Below are 16,410 nucleotides of genomic sequence, written 5' to 3' on the forward strand. Positions count from 1 at the left end.
ACTTAAAGACTTTCCACTGAAATGGTAGCATAAATAACAAAATACACTTTGGGGAAGCAGTAGCAGATTGCTTTTGAATACACAACCACAAAAACCTCACAGGGACAACATTAATGTACTGAAATATTTATTTATATATGTCCTTAGGTTGTGCTTACCTGTTGCTTTTTGCAGCAGAACCTAAGGTGGAAGGTCTGGGAAGGCACTGTGAAGTATAAATAATTGCACTGTTTGCAATTAATAAAGATTTTAAACCTTAAATGAATCAAAATCAACAGCCTCCAATTTGTGAGTTATGATATTGAATCCAACTGAACTATCTCTTCAGTTTAATTAATAAATGTACCACTTTCCTAAAAGTTCATCTATAAAACAGTATCATGCAAAATACTGAAACTGTTCACATCAATACCCTACTCTTAAAGATAACAGATAACTCCTTAACTATTAAACTTGAAGCTAGAACTACATATCCATATCTAAATAAGGGTAAGGGAAGTCACTCTAGGTTCTATAAAACAGTCAAACAACATTTCAAAACATCTACAATGAACTGTACTGCTATTTTCTACCCTATAAGTAATCTCAACATTTATGTCCTTGCACATCTTTCTTTATAGTATATTCAGAACAGCAAATGGTGCTCCCCCACCAATGAAAGAACTAGTATATATATATATATATAGGAAATGGTGTTAAAACCACTACATTGCTTAATATTTGCAAACTGAAAACCACTCTGTCTGATACATTTCAAGTCTTTCATATTAATATATAAGATATGCATGTTTTACACTGAAAAACAATATATTTTAGGAGCACCAATGAGTAATACTATTCAACTTTGTTAATGATCAGTTTTCTTTAGCTATAGCTAAAGCATATCAAAAATACTTACCCATTAAGCTCACTTTAAAAAAAAATACAGACCTATGAATTATTCTACGTTAAATTAAGAAGCAGTTATGGTTTTCCAAGATATAAGCACTGTATTCCAACATAATATTCACACAAAGTATGGCATTTGCATTATGTGGAACATTGACAAAAAGATACTGTTGCAGTTCATCAATTTGTCATTCTGATGTACTTACAGTGCAATGCTCCTTGAAGGAACACAATCAAGGATGATACACAGCACAGTCCTCCTCACCCCTACAGAGCTAGTTCTATACTGGCTGGATCAAACCTGCACTTCAACAGACAATGGCAAGACAGACTGTATTTGCATGTAGTCTAATATATTAATATGCAAAGAGCCAACAAATATGCAAAGAGTAAAACAATGGATTTCAACAAAATATCAGAACTTCAGCATGAGTGTTATAGAGTAATAAAATGATTTTAAGTACATAAAAAAATTAAGTTGATTCAATGATTGGACTTGTGCATTTACAAAACAAAGCTTATCTATACTGCAAAAAGAAAAAAAAGAAAAAAAAAACTTGAACATTTTCATACCCCAATAATGTTTCAATGGCAGATGCACTGTAGCTATACTTTTTGCACACTACTACTTTTTCTACCCTAAATTTAGAAAGAAACACTCTAATATTGTATACATTTGCAAGAGCTGCTTTACATGAAAAAACTGTTCTTATTATAGACTACTCATATTCACTATCCGAAAACTGAAACAGTCTTGGAAATCAAGTAATTATCAAATTAAAAACAGAAAGGTTAACTGTTATAGCAGCAGTACAGGTCTGAAACAGTGGTCATGTATAAAAGGAAATTTCACTGTTAATGCAATGGAAGTATGCCAAAAGATCACTGTACACACATGCAGTTTTTAATCAAACAGAAGGGGAAAAAAATGAAGATATCAGGATTACTTGTGCTGAAACAGCCAAATACAATAAATGGAAAAGATCCTCCAATCTACTACTATACTGCAAGGGGGAAAAAAACATGCCAGTGTTTAAAAACTCAAATTAATATTTCATGGGGAAAGCTTATATATTTGTGTATATGTATCTTAATTTATCATTGCTAAGAAATTATGAATCCTTTAAATACCCACATATCCAACTTACCGACACAGGAGGTTTCATATCATTTATTGTAAAGCACAAAACAGGCATTTTAAAAGTGAAAGTATACATTGAAAAAAGTACATTTATATCACAAAGCATTGACCACATAATAGTTGCAAATACATTTGCTGGAATGTGTACATCTACACTAAATACTAAAAACAAACCAATTTTCATTTCTACACAGAAATATTAACCTCCTATCAGTAGTGATAGATATTTTGTACATTTTCAAAAAAAAAAAAGAAAAAAAAGAAAGAAAGAAAGAAAGAAAAAACACTATTTTAAACCAAAAACAAAATTAAGATCTTCATCAAGCCGTCTGCATCCATATATTTAACAAAGGTTTTTTTCCCCCACACAATGAAGCAAATACTGTATTGTCCACTTCTTATTATTGGCCCTGTGCAGAAGAGATACATAAGAAATACACAAAAAGTTAAAGAAAATCCTTTAAATGGAGCTAACTCAGGAGTGAATCCTTTAAGAAAGAAAAACTGGTTAATATAAATGGTGGTGGCTTCTTGCATGATTTGCAAATCCCTGGGGGAAAAAAATTTATTTTTAAAATCAAAGGCATTATAGAGATATCTAGCACTCAGATGCCAGAAAGCATTGTAAAAAACAAACAAACAAACAAAAAAACCCAAACAATATACCACAGTACTTCATTTAGTTATACTTTGCCTGATAAAAATTTAAAAGGCAAACATAATCCCAGACAACAGTAAACATGCAGAAAACAGGACTGGAGTTGAAATCAACACATTAGCAAATTTATTATACCTGAGGTGCTGGAGGATGCTGTGGCATTCCCTGGGGACTTGTCTGGGCGTAGTAGGCTGCTTGTTGTCTATAGTACTCAGCCCAGGCTGCACTATAATCTGGCTGACCACCTGGTGGAGCACCAGTAGGGGCAGGAACTGCTTGACCTTTGAGAAAACAAAACAACTTTGTTGCTGTAACCACAACTAAAAGCCCCAAAGAATCTCAGTTCTAATAAAAACAATACCTTGCTTCTTGTAATATTCCTCCCAAGCCTTTGAATAATCTTGTGTCTGCCCTTGTTGACCTAAAAAAAACCCCCTAAATTTTAATACAAAATTATATCCACTGTAAGTACAGGTTATAAAAACAAAAGCACAGAGGGTCAGAATTGCTCCTGTTTTATTTTAAATATTCATTAGTGTCAGAAAACTACTCTGTAATTAAAAAAAAAAAATCTAAATGCTCTTTTATTTTCTTTTTGCCTTATACTAATAGTAACTTTTCGTTCTAGAGCATCACTATTAATAAAAACAAAGCCATCCACATAGTTTTAACTAAGATAGGTAAACATTTAGGCATAATCTCGATTCAATTACAGAATTAATGCTCTAAATTCAGTCTGGAACAGCAGTCCACGGTTCCCCAGTGGTGATGCTGGGAGGAATGGATGGCCCATTATTTTTTTTCTTTTGTTTTCTTATCCATTTGGATTTGTTACACTACAAATTTTAAATAAAATGTAAATCTTCAATGGAGAAAAAAACATTTTGGGGGGAAAAAAACCCACTTAAAAGCTATTATTTAAAGACTTCATTATTTTAAGATCTGGCCAACATTTTTGTTTCCTGATAAGTAACCTATAAACTACATGTATAAACACTAATCTTCAAGATATCTTTTAATATGACATTTAAAGTTTTAATATGCTGTGTCCAAATTACAACACAATTTTATTAAAAATATCTTGATGAAGGACATAAAGAATAATCACTACTGAAGAGGTTCTAAGAAGCAAAATCAATGAAACACAAAGCTCAACAGCTTGCGCAAGTACGTTCTTCTAGGTGACTTTCTGGAATTAAGAGACTAAAGAGACATACTCAAATGCGATGCATGAACCTTGAATGGTCTCTGGATTTAAAAAACAAAAACAAGCTCCCCCCCCAACACACAAATAGCTACAAAAGACACTTTTTCTGACAACCAGGGAAACTTAAATATGTTGATATTATTGAAAATTTATTTAGAGCAACAGTTGGCAACTTACTTTGAAATGGCTCAGGCACCAAAAAAAGTATACAAAGTACATGTTGCAAACTTTTTGAAAATGGTCAATCTGGATAGGAAATATAAACATGGGTGTTCGCTGTACTATTTTTCCAATTTTCTGAAGGTATAAAAAAATAAAAAAATTTGAAACAAAAAGATGGAGAGAAAGAGAACCTGAGTTTCCCTATTTAACTCCTTTATTTGAAAAAAAAATTTATTTAGTTTGTAATTTATCTTTTATAAAATTATTACAGCTAGACAAAAAATACTGGCAGAAAGCTGTTTTTGTCTGTTAGATGTTGCCAAAAAGGCAACTTTATAGTTTTAGAAAGTGGTCTATTCACCATCACAAAATTGGCCAAAGAATAAAAGCAACTGAGTAAATAAAAATTTAAGATTTGTGACTAACTTAAAAAATGCAAGAAACTCCCCCCTACTTATATGGGCAACAGCACAGAGAAATCCCATATACTGTAAACAAAATTCTCACACTTTGTTTTCCATACTCTTTTCAAAGAGGAAGTGAGTCTAACATTTTGATCTTATGAGACACAATTCAAGTAAATCTAAAACCAGTTTCAGTATTTAAACAACTGCCAAATATCTTGGTACCAATAGTAATAAAACCATACAACATTTTCTTACAAACTGCACACTTGAAAACTTGCTGACTTGAAGCCAAACTTATTTAAGACAGCAACACTTTCCACTTCAGGTTTACAAATGGAACTAAACCTCACTGTTAAGAGATACTCATATTTTAGAGGCAAAAAAATAACAATATCAGGGAGACATATCAAGAAAATTCATCAAACTCAAATGTTCCCTGAAAAACACCCCCCATCCCAAACTCAAATATCCCTGTGGAAAGCTAAAAGTAAACATGTTAGACTCTAAGAAAAATAAACAGTTGGTTAAGTAAGTCATCAGCATTTGACATTCCAATCTTGAAAGCGTCCACAGAAAAACTCATTCCACTCCTATGTGAAGGGCAAATGTCATTCTTTTTGCCCAGGTGAAAGCAGGAAAAGAACTGTTCCTACCTAATCTATTTATGTTTTGGCTCTTCCTCTAGCCTCTTGCCCTTTGGAAAGCCATGTCCTTAACTTGTTCCCTTTATTCTTCTCCTCAGTTTCAAAAATTGTTTTGATATGAGATAATTTAGAAGAACAATACTTAACATTTACATGTAACTTTACAATGTATAAAGTCTTAATTTCATTTCATTCAAGAGATAAGACTTGTCCTAGAGTTCATATGTAACATTCTATTACAGCCCAAGCGACAGTCTTGCTTGATTTCACCTCACCCTCAGTTATTTCTCCACACACCTGCATCTTTCCCACAACCACTCTCACCTGGCTCTTTTAGGCTAGGTACCATATGCTAAGGGTTCAGAGTCCACCATATCAGTGCTTAACATTAAAAGGGACTCTGCCTCAAGTCAAACTTATCCCAAAATGCCTTCATTTACTTTCCTCCAAATAGAAACTGCCTGTCTCTATTCTGAAACCCTATTTCTCTTTAGGGTGTTTACTTTTTTACAAAAGTTCCCTTCATTCTAGCTTCAAAAGCACCCACATCTAGACTGCTGTCATTCCGTATAGGACAGCGATATGAATTCCTTAAAGTTTCCATCTTTAATCCTCCAGAATCTCATCTTTAAGAATTTCTCTCTTAAGTTCTCTTCATGCTAATCTAGGGAATTTACAATTGTTTCAGAAAACAAAACTAATTTAAAAAACTCATCTGTTTCAACAGACTTTTTTTTTGCGGTAAGCGGGCCTCTCACTGTTGTGGCCTCTCCCGTTGTTGAGCACAGGCTCCAGACACACAGGCTCAGCGGCCATGGCTCACGGGCCCAGTCGCTCCGCAGCATGTGGGATTTTCCCGGACCGGGGCACGAACCCGTGTCCCCTGCATCGGCAGGCGGACTCTCAACCACTGCGTCACCAGGGAAGCCCTCAACAGACTTTTATTAATAAGCTGACAAATCCACAGTGTCAGTGGGGATTTTCTGTTCTTAACAGAAAAAGCTGAAATGGCTTCAAAAGCTGAGACAGTCTCCCTCGTTTGGTGACGAGGTCACTGGATTAGAAATCAGGACATCCTTACTGGACTGAATGTCAGTATTATGACATAGTATGAGTGTGTTTCGTGTTTGATAATTGTAATCATTGTTGCTTTTGTTGTGGTCATCCATTTACAATGCCTGGTGTTAGTTTATTTATCTCTTGTAAAAATAAAATACAGTGCGTGTGTGTGGGGAAAAAAAAAACAACAAACCTCATGGGAACAGCAAACCCAAAAACTGCAATAGATACACAAAAAAGAAAAAAAAAAAAAAGAAATCAGGACATCCAGAGTCCTAGGAAATCCTACCTATGCCACTTGGAAGAGTAAAACTCCATCTTCCCAAATAAGGGAGTTTGACTTAGAGATAAAGATCTTTCTCTCTCCCTGATATTTTATTACCCCTTTCTTTCCCTTCCATTTAAAAACATCAAAAGATCGAACTGATTAGTTTGATGCTTTAAGGTTTCTTATTTGTAGTTATCCTAAAAAGATCTTAAGGACAAGCAATGCACCTAGAAGAAATCAAAGTAGTTAAGCAATCAATCCTTTACAAAACAAAAAAAGACTTATATACAGGAAAAATATATGGACCTTGTAGCTATCATTAAAGACCTGACAACCTAACATTATTTAAGATTTACATGTAAGGGGGAATCACTCAACCAGTTCACTTAGCTCATAAAATTAATAGCTTATCATTGTGCTGCTACAGAAAAACATTCAAGTGAAAAGAAGGTGGGGGTTAGGAGGATCTTCAAACATGGTGTTATGGCAAAGAACACTGAAATTTACGTTGAGAATCACAAGTAGACTGTACCTTATGACAAAACTATCACCTATGGATACTTTCTGTATCAGTAAAGTATGAGCAAGTTTATCTTATTAGCTTCTGTTTGTGACAACTGGCTATGGTGTAAGTGTGTTAATTTTGAATGACTGAGAATAAGCATCTGAAAAAAACCCGGTCTGTCCGGAAGTATAACATCAGGTTTGAAATGGTTCCTGAAAAATGCAAATTCAGGAGACAGGCTTGGGACTTAGACTCTCTTAAGAGTTCAAAGTCTGGTTCCACCACTTTGTAGTTGTGTGACCTGTTTTACAATGTGCACATCTAAGTGTCAGTGAACAGAAAGAATCCCATCCACGGTTTTGCTTTCTGCAGTGAAGTGACCTGTGGTCAACCGTAGCCTGAAAATATTAAATGAACAATTCGTAAGTTTTAGATTGCGCACCATCCCGAGGAGCATGATGAAATCTCATACTGTCCCTTTGTCTAGCATATCCCACCAGTTAGTCACTCAGCAGCCATCTTGCTTAAAAGATTGACTGTCCTGGTACTGCAGTGCTTATGTGTCCAAGTAACCCTTATTTTATTTAATAATGGCCCTGAAGTCCAAGAATAGTGATGCTGGCAATTTGGATAGGACAAAGAGACGCCTTTTCCTTTAAGTGAAAAAGTTAGAAGTTCTCCATTTAATAAGGAAAGAAAAAAATCGTATGCTGACTGAGGTCGCTAAGATCTATGTAAGAACAAATCTTCTGTGAAATTGTGGTAGAGGAAAAAGAAATTCATCCAAGTTTTGCTGTCCCACCTCAATATGCAGGTTACAGCAACAGTACGTGATTAGCTGCTTAGTTAAGATGGAAAAGGCATTAAATTTGTACAAGGTATTTTGAGAGAGAGATCACATTCATGTAACTTTCATTCAATATACTGTTGTAACTGTTCTATTAATGTTGTTACTCTCTTACTGTACCTAACTCATAAACTTTATCATAGTTATGTACATATAGGTAAAAAGCACAATACAAATAAGGTTCAGTACTATCCGCACTTTCAGGCATCCATGGTGGGGAGGGGACTTGGAACATATCCCCCATGTAAAAGTGGGGGACCACTGTACAGTTTTCATTCACAGCAGTTTGCAATAATATATTTGCAAAGTACTTGACTGACAACTGTACTCTCCATTAGAATATAATAACCAGAAGGGCAGGGCTCCTAAGTGTTATGCCCACAGTCACATTCTCAGTATCTATTCCTATGCTTGGCATATAGTATATGCTCTACATTTATTGAATGAAAACAGCCCTTCTAGGTGACTGTTTTTCCTTTTTCATAATGCAAATGTTATTTAAGTAATTAACTTCCTCTGTCACTGTAGGTTACTTCTTTTTTTTTTTTTGCGGTACGCGGGCCTCTCACTGTTGTGGCCTCTCCCGTCGCGGAGCACAGGCTCTGGACACGCAGGCTCAGCGGCCATGGCTCACATGCCCAGCAGCTCCGCGGCATGTGGGATCTTCCCGGACCGGGGCACAAACCCATGTCCCCTGCATCGGCAGGCGGACTCTCAACCACTGCGCCACCAGGGAAGCCCTGTAGGTTACTTCTTATCTGTTATTTTGCAGCACAAATAATATCACATGCAACCAATTTTTGCTTGGTGCTCTATAATTTAACCAGTGCCATTTAGGTTACTGACATGTAACTTATCTTTGACAAAAGTATAGGTAATATTCAATGTCCTATGTGCCAGTGGGGAAACCTTTAGCTTCAATTAGTAAATGGCTGACAAATACACTTAGAAATAAAAAGATTTCTTAACCACAAATTTAACAATTATTATTTGTAATGACCATGATACGTCTGAAAGTTCAGTGATTTTGGAATGTATTCTTGTTCAATAGTTCTATACCTCAAGATTTTAAAAGTTATTGGATGAAAGAAGTCCAAGGTAATAAAAACATGGAACAAACATGCTTTTTATCAAAATCTTCAACATTTTAGTGTGATATTTACTAAACGTTTCAGTTAAATAAAATGTATTAAAAAAGAAATGTAGAACATACCCATTTTCTTGTAGTACTCTTCCCAAGCCTTGGTATAATCAACCTGTCCAGCTGGAGCTGGATTCTGTTGATCTCCTTATTTAAGAAAAACATAAAAAATTATGATTAAGGTTTTTAAAAAGCAATTTTGGCCCTTTCCTTCTGTTTTTTGTGTAGAGGAGTTGGGAGTAGCCTGTCATGGAAAATGAGGGTAGGAGAGAAGTGCTGTGTGATAGTGGCATCCTTGCTGGTGCCAAAGACACAGGACTCTGGGAGTACAGAGATAGTGTACAGAAAAGATGGTCTATTTATTTAGAAGAGTAGGTACACTGAGCATATAAGTAAATTCAGTGGTCAAGTAAAACACACTGACGATACCAGGTCTTTCACCATTTATAAGCATGGAAAGTGGGAAAAGCTAGAAAGAACTTTGAAACCCTGGAATGGAACTGCAGGTAATATGAATGTACAGTTTTAAAAATACATACACATATGGATATTTATGTATTTTTATATGTATGTAGATATGCATATACATAAATTCATTTCCTAGCTCTGTACACTGAAAGGAGCTAGTAGCAGTAACACCTCAGCAGCAATGAACACAACTGTTTTCTAAATATCATCATCTACTAAAAGAAATCAGGGATCATTGGAAAAATGGCTGATTCAAGGGCTGGAGCTCAAAAAGCACAATATAAGCATCTTATTGTGCAAGAAAGTAGGGAAGTGCTTAAAGAATGACAGGCATGTCAAAAGGATACAGGAGCCATCTTAAAGCTACTCCTGACTGACCAAATCTAGGACAATCTGGTTAAGTTAAAAACATAACTTACTGAATAAAACAGGAATCCATACTGACATCAGAAATAAACAGAAAGAAAAACGAAACCTCTTCTATAGTAAAATACCACCTAATAAATGCAGAATGAATGACGAAAGGAGAAAATTATCATATTTGTAATTCAATCAGGCAGCTATTATCAATGAAGGCTAAGGCCTTCAATGAGGAACAGAATCCTAAGAAAGTTTAGCTTAGAAATCTTAGGAAGTTTTCTAAGGAACTTTAGCTGTGGTACATGTTTTGATCAGAAAGGTAGTTTTCTCTTTGCTCTAGTAGTTTTATAATTTGTACTATTTCTTTGTTTTTGCTATCATTTGTTTTTAAAAAAAATGTTAAGATTATAAATCACATCTCATCAAATTGAACTGTAAAACTTCTACTGTATCTTTATTTTAAGGAAAAATGAGAATAAAATTATCCTGTTTGTCCTGCCCCCCTCCAAAAAAAGAACAGAATAGTGGTATAATCTCAGTATAACTCTATAGACAGTATTAATTTCAAAGAGAAAAATGGTGATTTTATGGTATAGAATCTTGGCAGACATCAACATGACTGAGTGACCATGGTCACCACCTCTGGAGATAAAACAGGTCCACATTATAGGACCCCTATTGTAATGCACTAAGAGAACAGCATTCATTTCTGACGTATTCTTGCCATAATGTAAGCAGGAACCCTGACTGTGACCTCATCTTAATAAGAAAAGGTTGAAGGGACCTAGGTTGATCCATAAACATCTCACAAAAGGTCTGCACTCTTTTGAAAGAAAAAGACAGGAATTATTCTTGATTGATGAGAAGCTGTTGGAACAACTGGTGAAATCTCAGTAACGGCTGTGCCTTGGGGATAGTAAGATGTATCAACGTTGATTAAAGAGTGCCGTGTGATGGTTAATTTTGGAGAAATACAGAAAAAAGTATTTAAGGGTAATGGGGCATTATGTCTATAGCCTGGTCTTAATGGTTCTGAAAAAGACTAATGATAATGGATATGGACACGTGTGATAGAGTAATGGATCAAATGGGGGAAGATAAACATCAACAGCTAGATTATCTGGATGTTCTTGGTAATGTATCTTACAACTTTTATGAAAGTTTGCAGTTATTTCAAAGTAACTTGTTTTTAAAAAAGCAAAGGCTGCTTACTGAAGCTGCTAACTAAATAATATTATAAATTTGGGGGTAATACACCGATATACTTTATATATAATTCCAAACACAGGTTTTCACTTCCACATAGAAAATAAATTCTTTAATTACCATAGTTACCTTGACCATTGGTTTGGGTTGTAGTTGGTGCACCGGCAGGAGCTGCAGGCGGTGGCTGTGCTTGTTGTTGATAATAGTGAGCATAATAAGCAGCCCAAGCTGCTGAATTTGGATCTGTTCCTGTTTTAGCTAGAATAAACACAAGTTCTATATTTGTATCTAAAGTCCATAATCAATCACACACACACCTCTCTAGCAAATATATAGACCCCCAAATTAACTGGACATTAAAAAACAGTAAGTGGACACTTTCAAATTCTTCTATTATTTTTACTGTCATCATTAGCTTTTATTATAGAAAACTTAGGCTCAGAGATTAAGTAACTTTCCTAGTTCCTAGAAAACTAGTGACTGGCAGAGTTGGAATACGAATAAAGATCTTTTGGTTCCAAATCCAATGCTTTGTCTCAAACCATCCTGTGCCCTTCTTTTTCTAAAACAGTTTTGCCTCAAGCACAACAGTTTTATGTGGCAGATGACTAAAGGAAAGGAATTCTAGGGACTAACCTGTACAAGAAAGAATTATTTTACAACTATGAACTCTGTCCTATCTTGTTTTCAATGAAGAGACAACTTAAAAACCTTGGAAAAAGAAAAAGATTCGCCATATTTCATCTCATCATATTTCAGTGATTATCCTAAAAGATAAACTTGATGTCACTGCCCTATTTGAAATTCATTTATTTCCTGGAGTCTTTAGGGACTATTAAAGCTTTTAAGTAAAGAATATCATTCAACATATTTAACAAGATATTTGGACACCCTCGCTTATACTTTCCCTTCCAGCCTCCTCTCCCTGCTGTCAATATTTTTCCAACACTCAAGTTCTGGCCACTGTAAACTGGTTGTACTTTTCAAAAGTCATCATGCTCATGTTTGGGCGTTTCACCATGTTATGCTTCCTCTGCACTTGACTGTCCCTCACTCATCCTTCATAAAAATCAACTGATGCATTAAAAGTTTGAGACTTCTCAGTCTGAAACAGAAATCCTCTTACTGATTCTGTCTTTTATACTGGGTGTATCATATGATACTATAGGTATATCTTTATTAGTTTATATCCCGAAGAAAGATGTAATTTCCTTAACCAGATTCTATATCTATATGTAATCTATTTAGCCTTCATCACAAATGGGCAGCAATTCTCAGCTGCCTAATAAAACAAAGGTTAGTGATGTTTGAGAAAAAATGGGTAAGGATTCCCAGAGTGATCCAATGTCTAAGGTGATACAATTATAAGGCATTATGCCACTCTCCATAAGTTTCTAAATTAATACATGTGTCCCAATACATAGTATCATTACCTGTATAGTAATTAATACAAATATGACACAGCACGTCTAGATAGAGAAACTGAGATAAAACAGACTTTTAGGAATTGATACTTACACTCTTAAAATGTGTAGACCATATATGAAAACCAGTCTCATAATTACATATAACTAATACATACTGAGAACTTACTAAATTCATTCATTATTATATTCATTCATTTACTTATCATTTTATAGATAAGAAAACAGATACAGAGAGGTTCAAAACTTGCTTACTATCCCGTAATTAGTTAAGTTATGACTAGGACTTATTCAAGTCTGTTTCACTCTAAGTATGTGACTACTACATAAATCTTTAACCACCCAGTAATTTTTTTATAGAAACAGATTTTAATTCAGAGAATACAGACTTTACTGTCAATATAGGGCCACATTTAAATACCAGGATGTTTAATACAAAGTAATGAAAATTTCATTTTGGTTTCTACATATAAGCAATATCTAACCCTAGCTGTTATCTTTTAGCAAAATGGGTTATTTCTTTCCCAAAGGCATTGCTAAAAGCCACATTCATTAACCAATTCTTTCACTGATGACTTCACCACTACCCCAAGTGGGAAAATGAGACTGTGAAACAGAGACCACTTCTTATTCCCATCATTTCTCTCAATCATACTACCTACCCAAACAGAGCATCCAAATAGGTGCAATCCTGCAGATCCAAGTTACCCAATATAAATCTGCCCCTTAATTTTCTCAATCTCTTCAGTGGTGGGATTCTTCTGCTTAATAACACCATACCAATTAGCTTACAAGAGGGAAAGAAAAATCCTTCCATTCTTTAAACACTATTATACAATAAATCATATTTGACCCTTCTTAAGTCCTTCTAGCACAGTACTGCTAACATTTTAAGTACGCATTTCTACAGAATGTAAATTCGTTGCTGCATACTCAGACCTTAGCGCACACAGTTTAGTTTCTTTAACGTGTGGGAGTTGTGGTTATTTGGTAACTGTCATGTTGTATCATCATGTTCCAAAGAGCATATACCTCCTATGAAATTAAGGTATGTTATAATACAGGGCCACCCTTAACTCCAGAAATGTTTAATAAAATTCACTAAAACAATTTCATTTATATTATTTTAGCTTTTTAAAAAGTAAGTATAGGGCTTCCCTGGTGGCACAGTGGTTGAGAGTCCGCCTGCTGATGCAGGGGACGCGGGTTTGTGCCCCAGTCTGGGAAGATCCCGCGTGCCGCAGAGCGGCTAGGCCCGTGAGCCATGGCCGCTGAGCCTGCGTGGCCGGAGCCTGTGCTCCGCAACGGGAGAGGCCACAACAGTGAGAGGCCCGCGTACCACACACACAAAAAAAACTAAACTAAAAAGTAAGTATACTAGTGTGAAAAGGAATTCTTAATTCAGTACCTTCCTTGAAACTACTCCAGTGAAAGAGGCCTAAGAGGTATGTAGTAGGTGAGGGAAAAAAAAGGGATCATAAATAAAAGTTACTGGTTTCAATTAATGCTCTTTGACTGTGATGGAAAGAAAACCACAGGGTGGGGAAAGATTCAAGGATAGAATAAAATGTAACAGATAAAAATCACATCTGAACAGAGAAAATATTTAACTAAATTAATCTGAGAGTTCCAACATGCAGATATTTAATACAGGCCTGCTTTTTACTAATGTGAAGTTATATCAGAAATACTAAAATAGGCAACTTACATATCTTATTTGAGAATTTGGAAGTTTAATGCCCAAGGATTAAACACTCCAACTGACTCTCACACAATTTTATAAATAAATATACACTATTCTTTCATGGATGTCACAATTAACATACATTTGATGGCACTAGCATCTAAAACCTAAGACACTGTACTTCTTCCTACACTCTTGGCTTTTAGCATTCTGCTATATCACTTCTAAAGTAGAGAAAGCCAAATGCAGGTAGAAAAAGACCTACGAAAATAGACCATACTCACAACAGTCTTATACACTGTAGTAGAACCAGAACCTAACACTTCTGCTGAAGGAGTGAAACAAGTGCAGAAAATGCACACAATGTAGAATCAACACTAGAAAATTTATAACTATAACAGGAGTGGCAAACAAAAACACAGATTACACCCAAATGATAAGCATCTTTTACCTGGATCTGGAGGGGCCTGTTGCTGCCAATGTGGATACGCATTTCCCCACCCCTGGGGAGCATAAGGGGCTGGAGGACCACTGAAAACACAGAAATCAATTTTAAAATAGTTTCCCAAAATCTAGAATCTTTGAGGAAAAGCCTAGAACCAAACTCAAAACTTACTGAGGAGCAGGGCCAGGTGGTCCCGGATTATAAGGTGCAGGGTTATATGGTCCCATTGGAGTTCCAGGCCCAGGGGGCCCAGGAGGTCCATGGGGGCCTGGGACACCATGGGGCCCATGGGGTACAGGTGGCCCTAAAGGATTTACTGGGCCCTGCAAAAAAGCAAAAGACAAACAAAAATCAGAAAGACAGTAATGGTTAAACATTTCAAAGGCCAAATAACCTTCCATTTCTACCCTTTTACCTAACCACAAGCAATCTAAAATTTATGATTTTCTTCATTTCCTCACTCATGTTGCAAAACTTCTGAAAGGCATGTAAAATTAATTAAAATCAACAGCATTAGCAAAGAACTGAAACATTAACTTTACCTTCTATTCTTTTCAGGCGATTCCCTTTTCCATTATTTCCCTTTCCTTGTACAATTTTTACTCTTACTAGCCCTTTATCATCTTAATCATGGAAGCTTATCAAGTATCAAGTTCTTACCTCTAGCTCTTCTCTCTCTGCATCTACTCTACATCTATTCACTTAACATTGTAATCAGAGAACCATGCTGACAATACAGTCCTCAAATTGCTTAGGTCTCATATCGTGAACTGGCTATTGAATACTTCCCCAATAATGTAACAAGTTCTCACTCAACAAACCAGTCCTTCTCACAGCCTTCCTGTCACTGAGCCCCATTTCAATCAATAATTTAATTCATTTCCTCCCTTACCCTTTTTATCATAATTTTCTGAATACCATGAAGATTCCCTTTTTAATTGATTTAACAAATCAGGATATTTCGTATCCATTTCATGCCACATCATAATTAATAATGCTTAGTTGATTCTTCTTTGATAATCCAACTTGTAAGGACCACTAGATTTAACTGTTCTAAAATAAAATATTCCTTTCATGCAGTTAATACTCACCATGTGACAATTTGGACAAAAATGCTTAATCTATATATGGTTGTCAATTTTCTCACTACAATAAAGCCAAACTTCAAGACTTTCATAATAACCTGTCTCTTTAAGTCTCTAACTGCGTCATTATCCCTCACTTCAATTATACATAACCTTTCCTTTCCAAATAGTAAAAAAAAGGATTACTGAAAAAAGGTAGCAGCATTTTTACAGGGCTTTGTGCTAGGCACTCTTTTAAGGGATAAACACACATACTTCCAACATTTAATCCCTATAACCCTAAAAGGTAGGTATGATTATCCTCACTTTCAGATGAAAAAGAGGCAAAGAAGAGTGTAATTATCTTCCCCCAAGGTCACAGTCAGTAAATGATTCAGAGTATTTTGAACCCAAATAGCCTGACTCAAGAGTCCAAGAACTTAAGAGCTTCTCTTGAACAACCTATCTAGTCTGTCCATCAATCCAGAAGCAATGCTGATGATAGCAAAATCCAAAACAAGATGCACTATTCATTTTTCTGCCATCAATTCCTGCCATTACTGAGTCCAACAATTATTTTCTTCATTTTTTTGAACAATTATACTTATTCTCCATACCACAGAACTTATGTTTGTGTATATTTTTATAAGGTATTCTTTTTTTTTTTTAAATAAATCTGTCTATCTATCCTACCTACCTACCTATCTATCTATCTTGGTCGTGTTGGGTCTTCGTTGCTACACGAGGGCTTTCTCTAGCTGCTGTGAGCGGGAGCTACTCTTCGTTGTGGTGCGCAGGCTCCTCATTGCGGTGGTTTCTCTTGTTGCAGAGC

The 16,410-nt window shown here is 35.5% G+C and overlaps 1 protein-coding gene across 12 annotated transcripts in view; it reads right to left on the bottom strand.

Annotated features, from left to right (window-relative positions):
• FUBP1 (far upstream element binding protein 1) overlaps positions 1–16,410 on the bottom strand; it is a 33,949-nt gene that overhangs the window by 2,218 nt on the left and 15,321 nt on the right. For 4 of the 12 annotated variants that reach the window (XR_009521125.1, XM_060023942.1, XM_060023932.1 and 1 more), the window contains exons 16-22: positions 14,686–14,837; positions 14,521–14,600; positions 11,082–11,219; positions 9,000–9,074; positions 3,049–3,108; positions 2,823–2,968; positions 159–205 (exon numbers count right to left, since the gene is read on the bottom strand). Coding sequence is in view for 10 of the 12 variants with exons in the window: in XM_060023942.1 (XP_059879925.1) it covers positions 159–205; positions 2,823–2,968; positions 3,049–3,108; positions 9,000–9,074; positions 11,082–11,219; positions 14,521–14,600; positions 14,686–14,837 (698 nt within the window). In the remaining 2 variants the exon portion in view is untranslated. The other 8 variants (XM_060024010.1, XM_060023984.1, XM_060024002.1 and 5 more) reach the window with 5 other exon arrangements.

The sequence above is a fragment of the Delphinus delphis genome, chromosome 1, assembly GCF_949987515.2.
Source record: "Delphinus delphis chromosome 1, mDelDel1.2, whole genome shotgun sequence".
Lineage (NCBI taxonomy): Eukaryota > Metazoa > Chordata > Mammalia > Artiodactyla > Delphinidae > Delphinus > Delphinus delphis.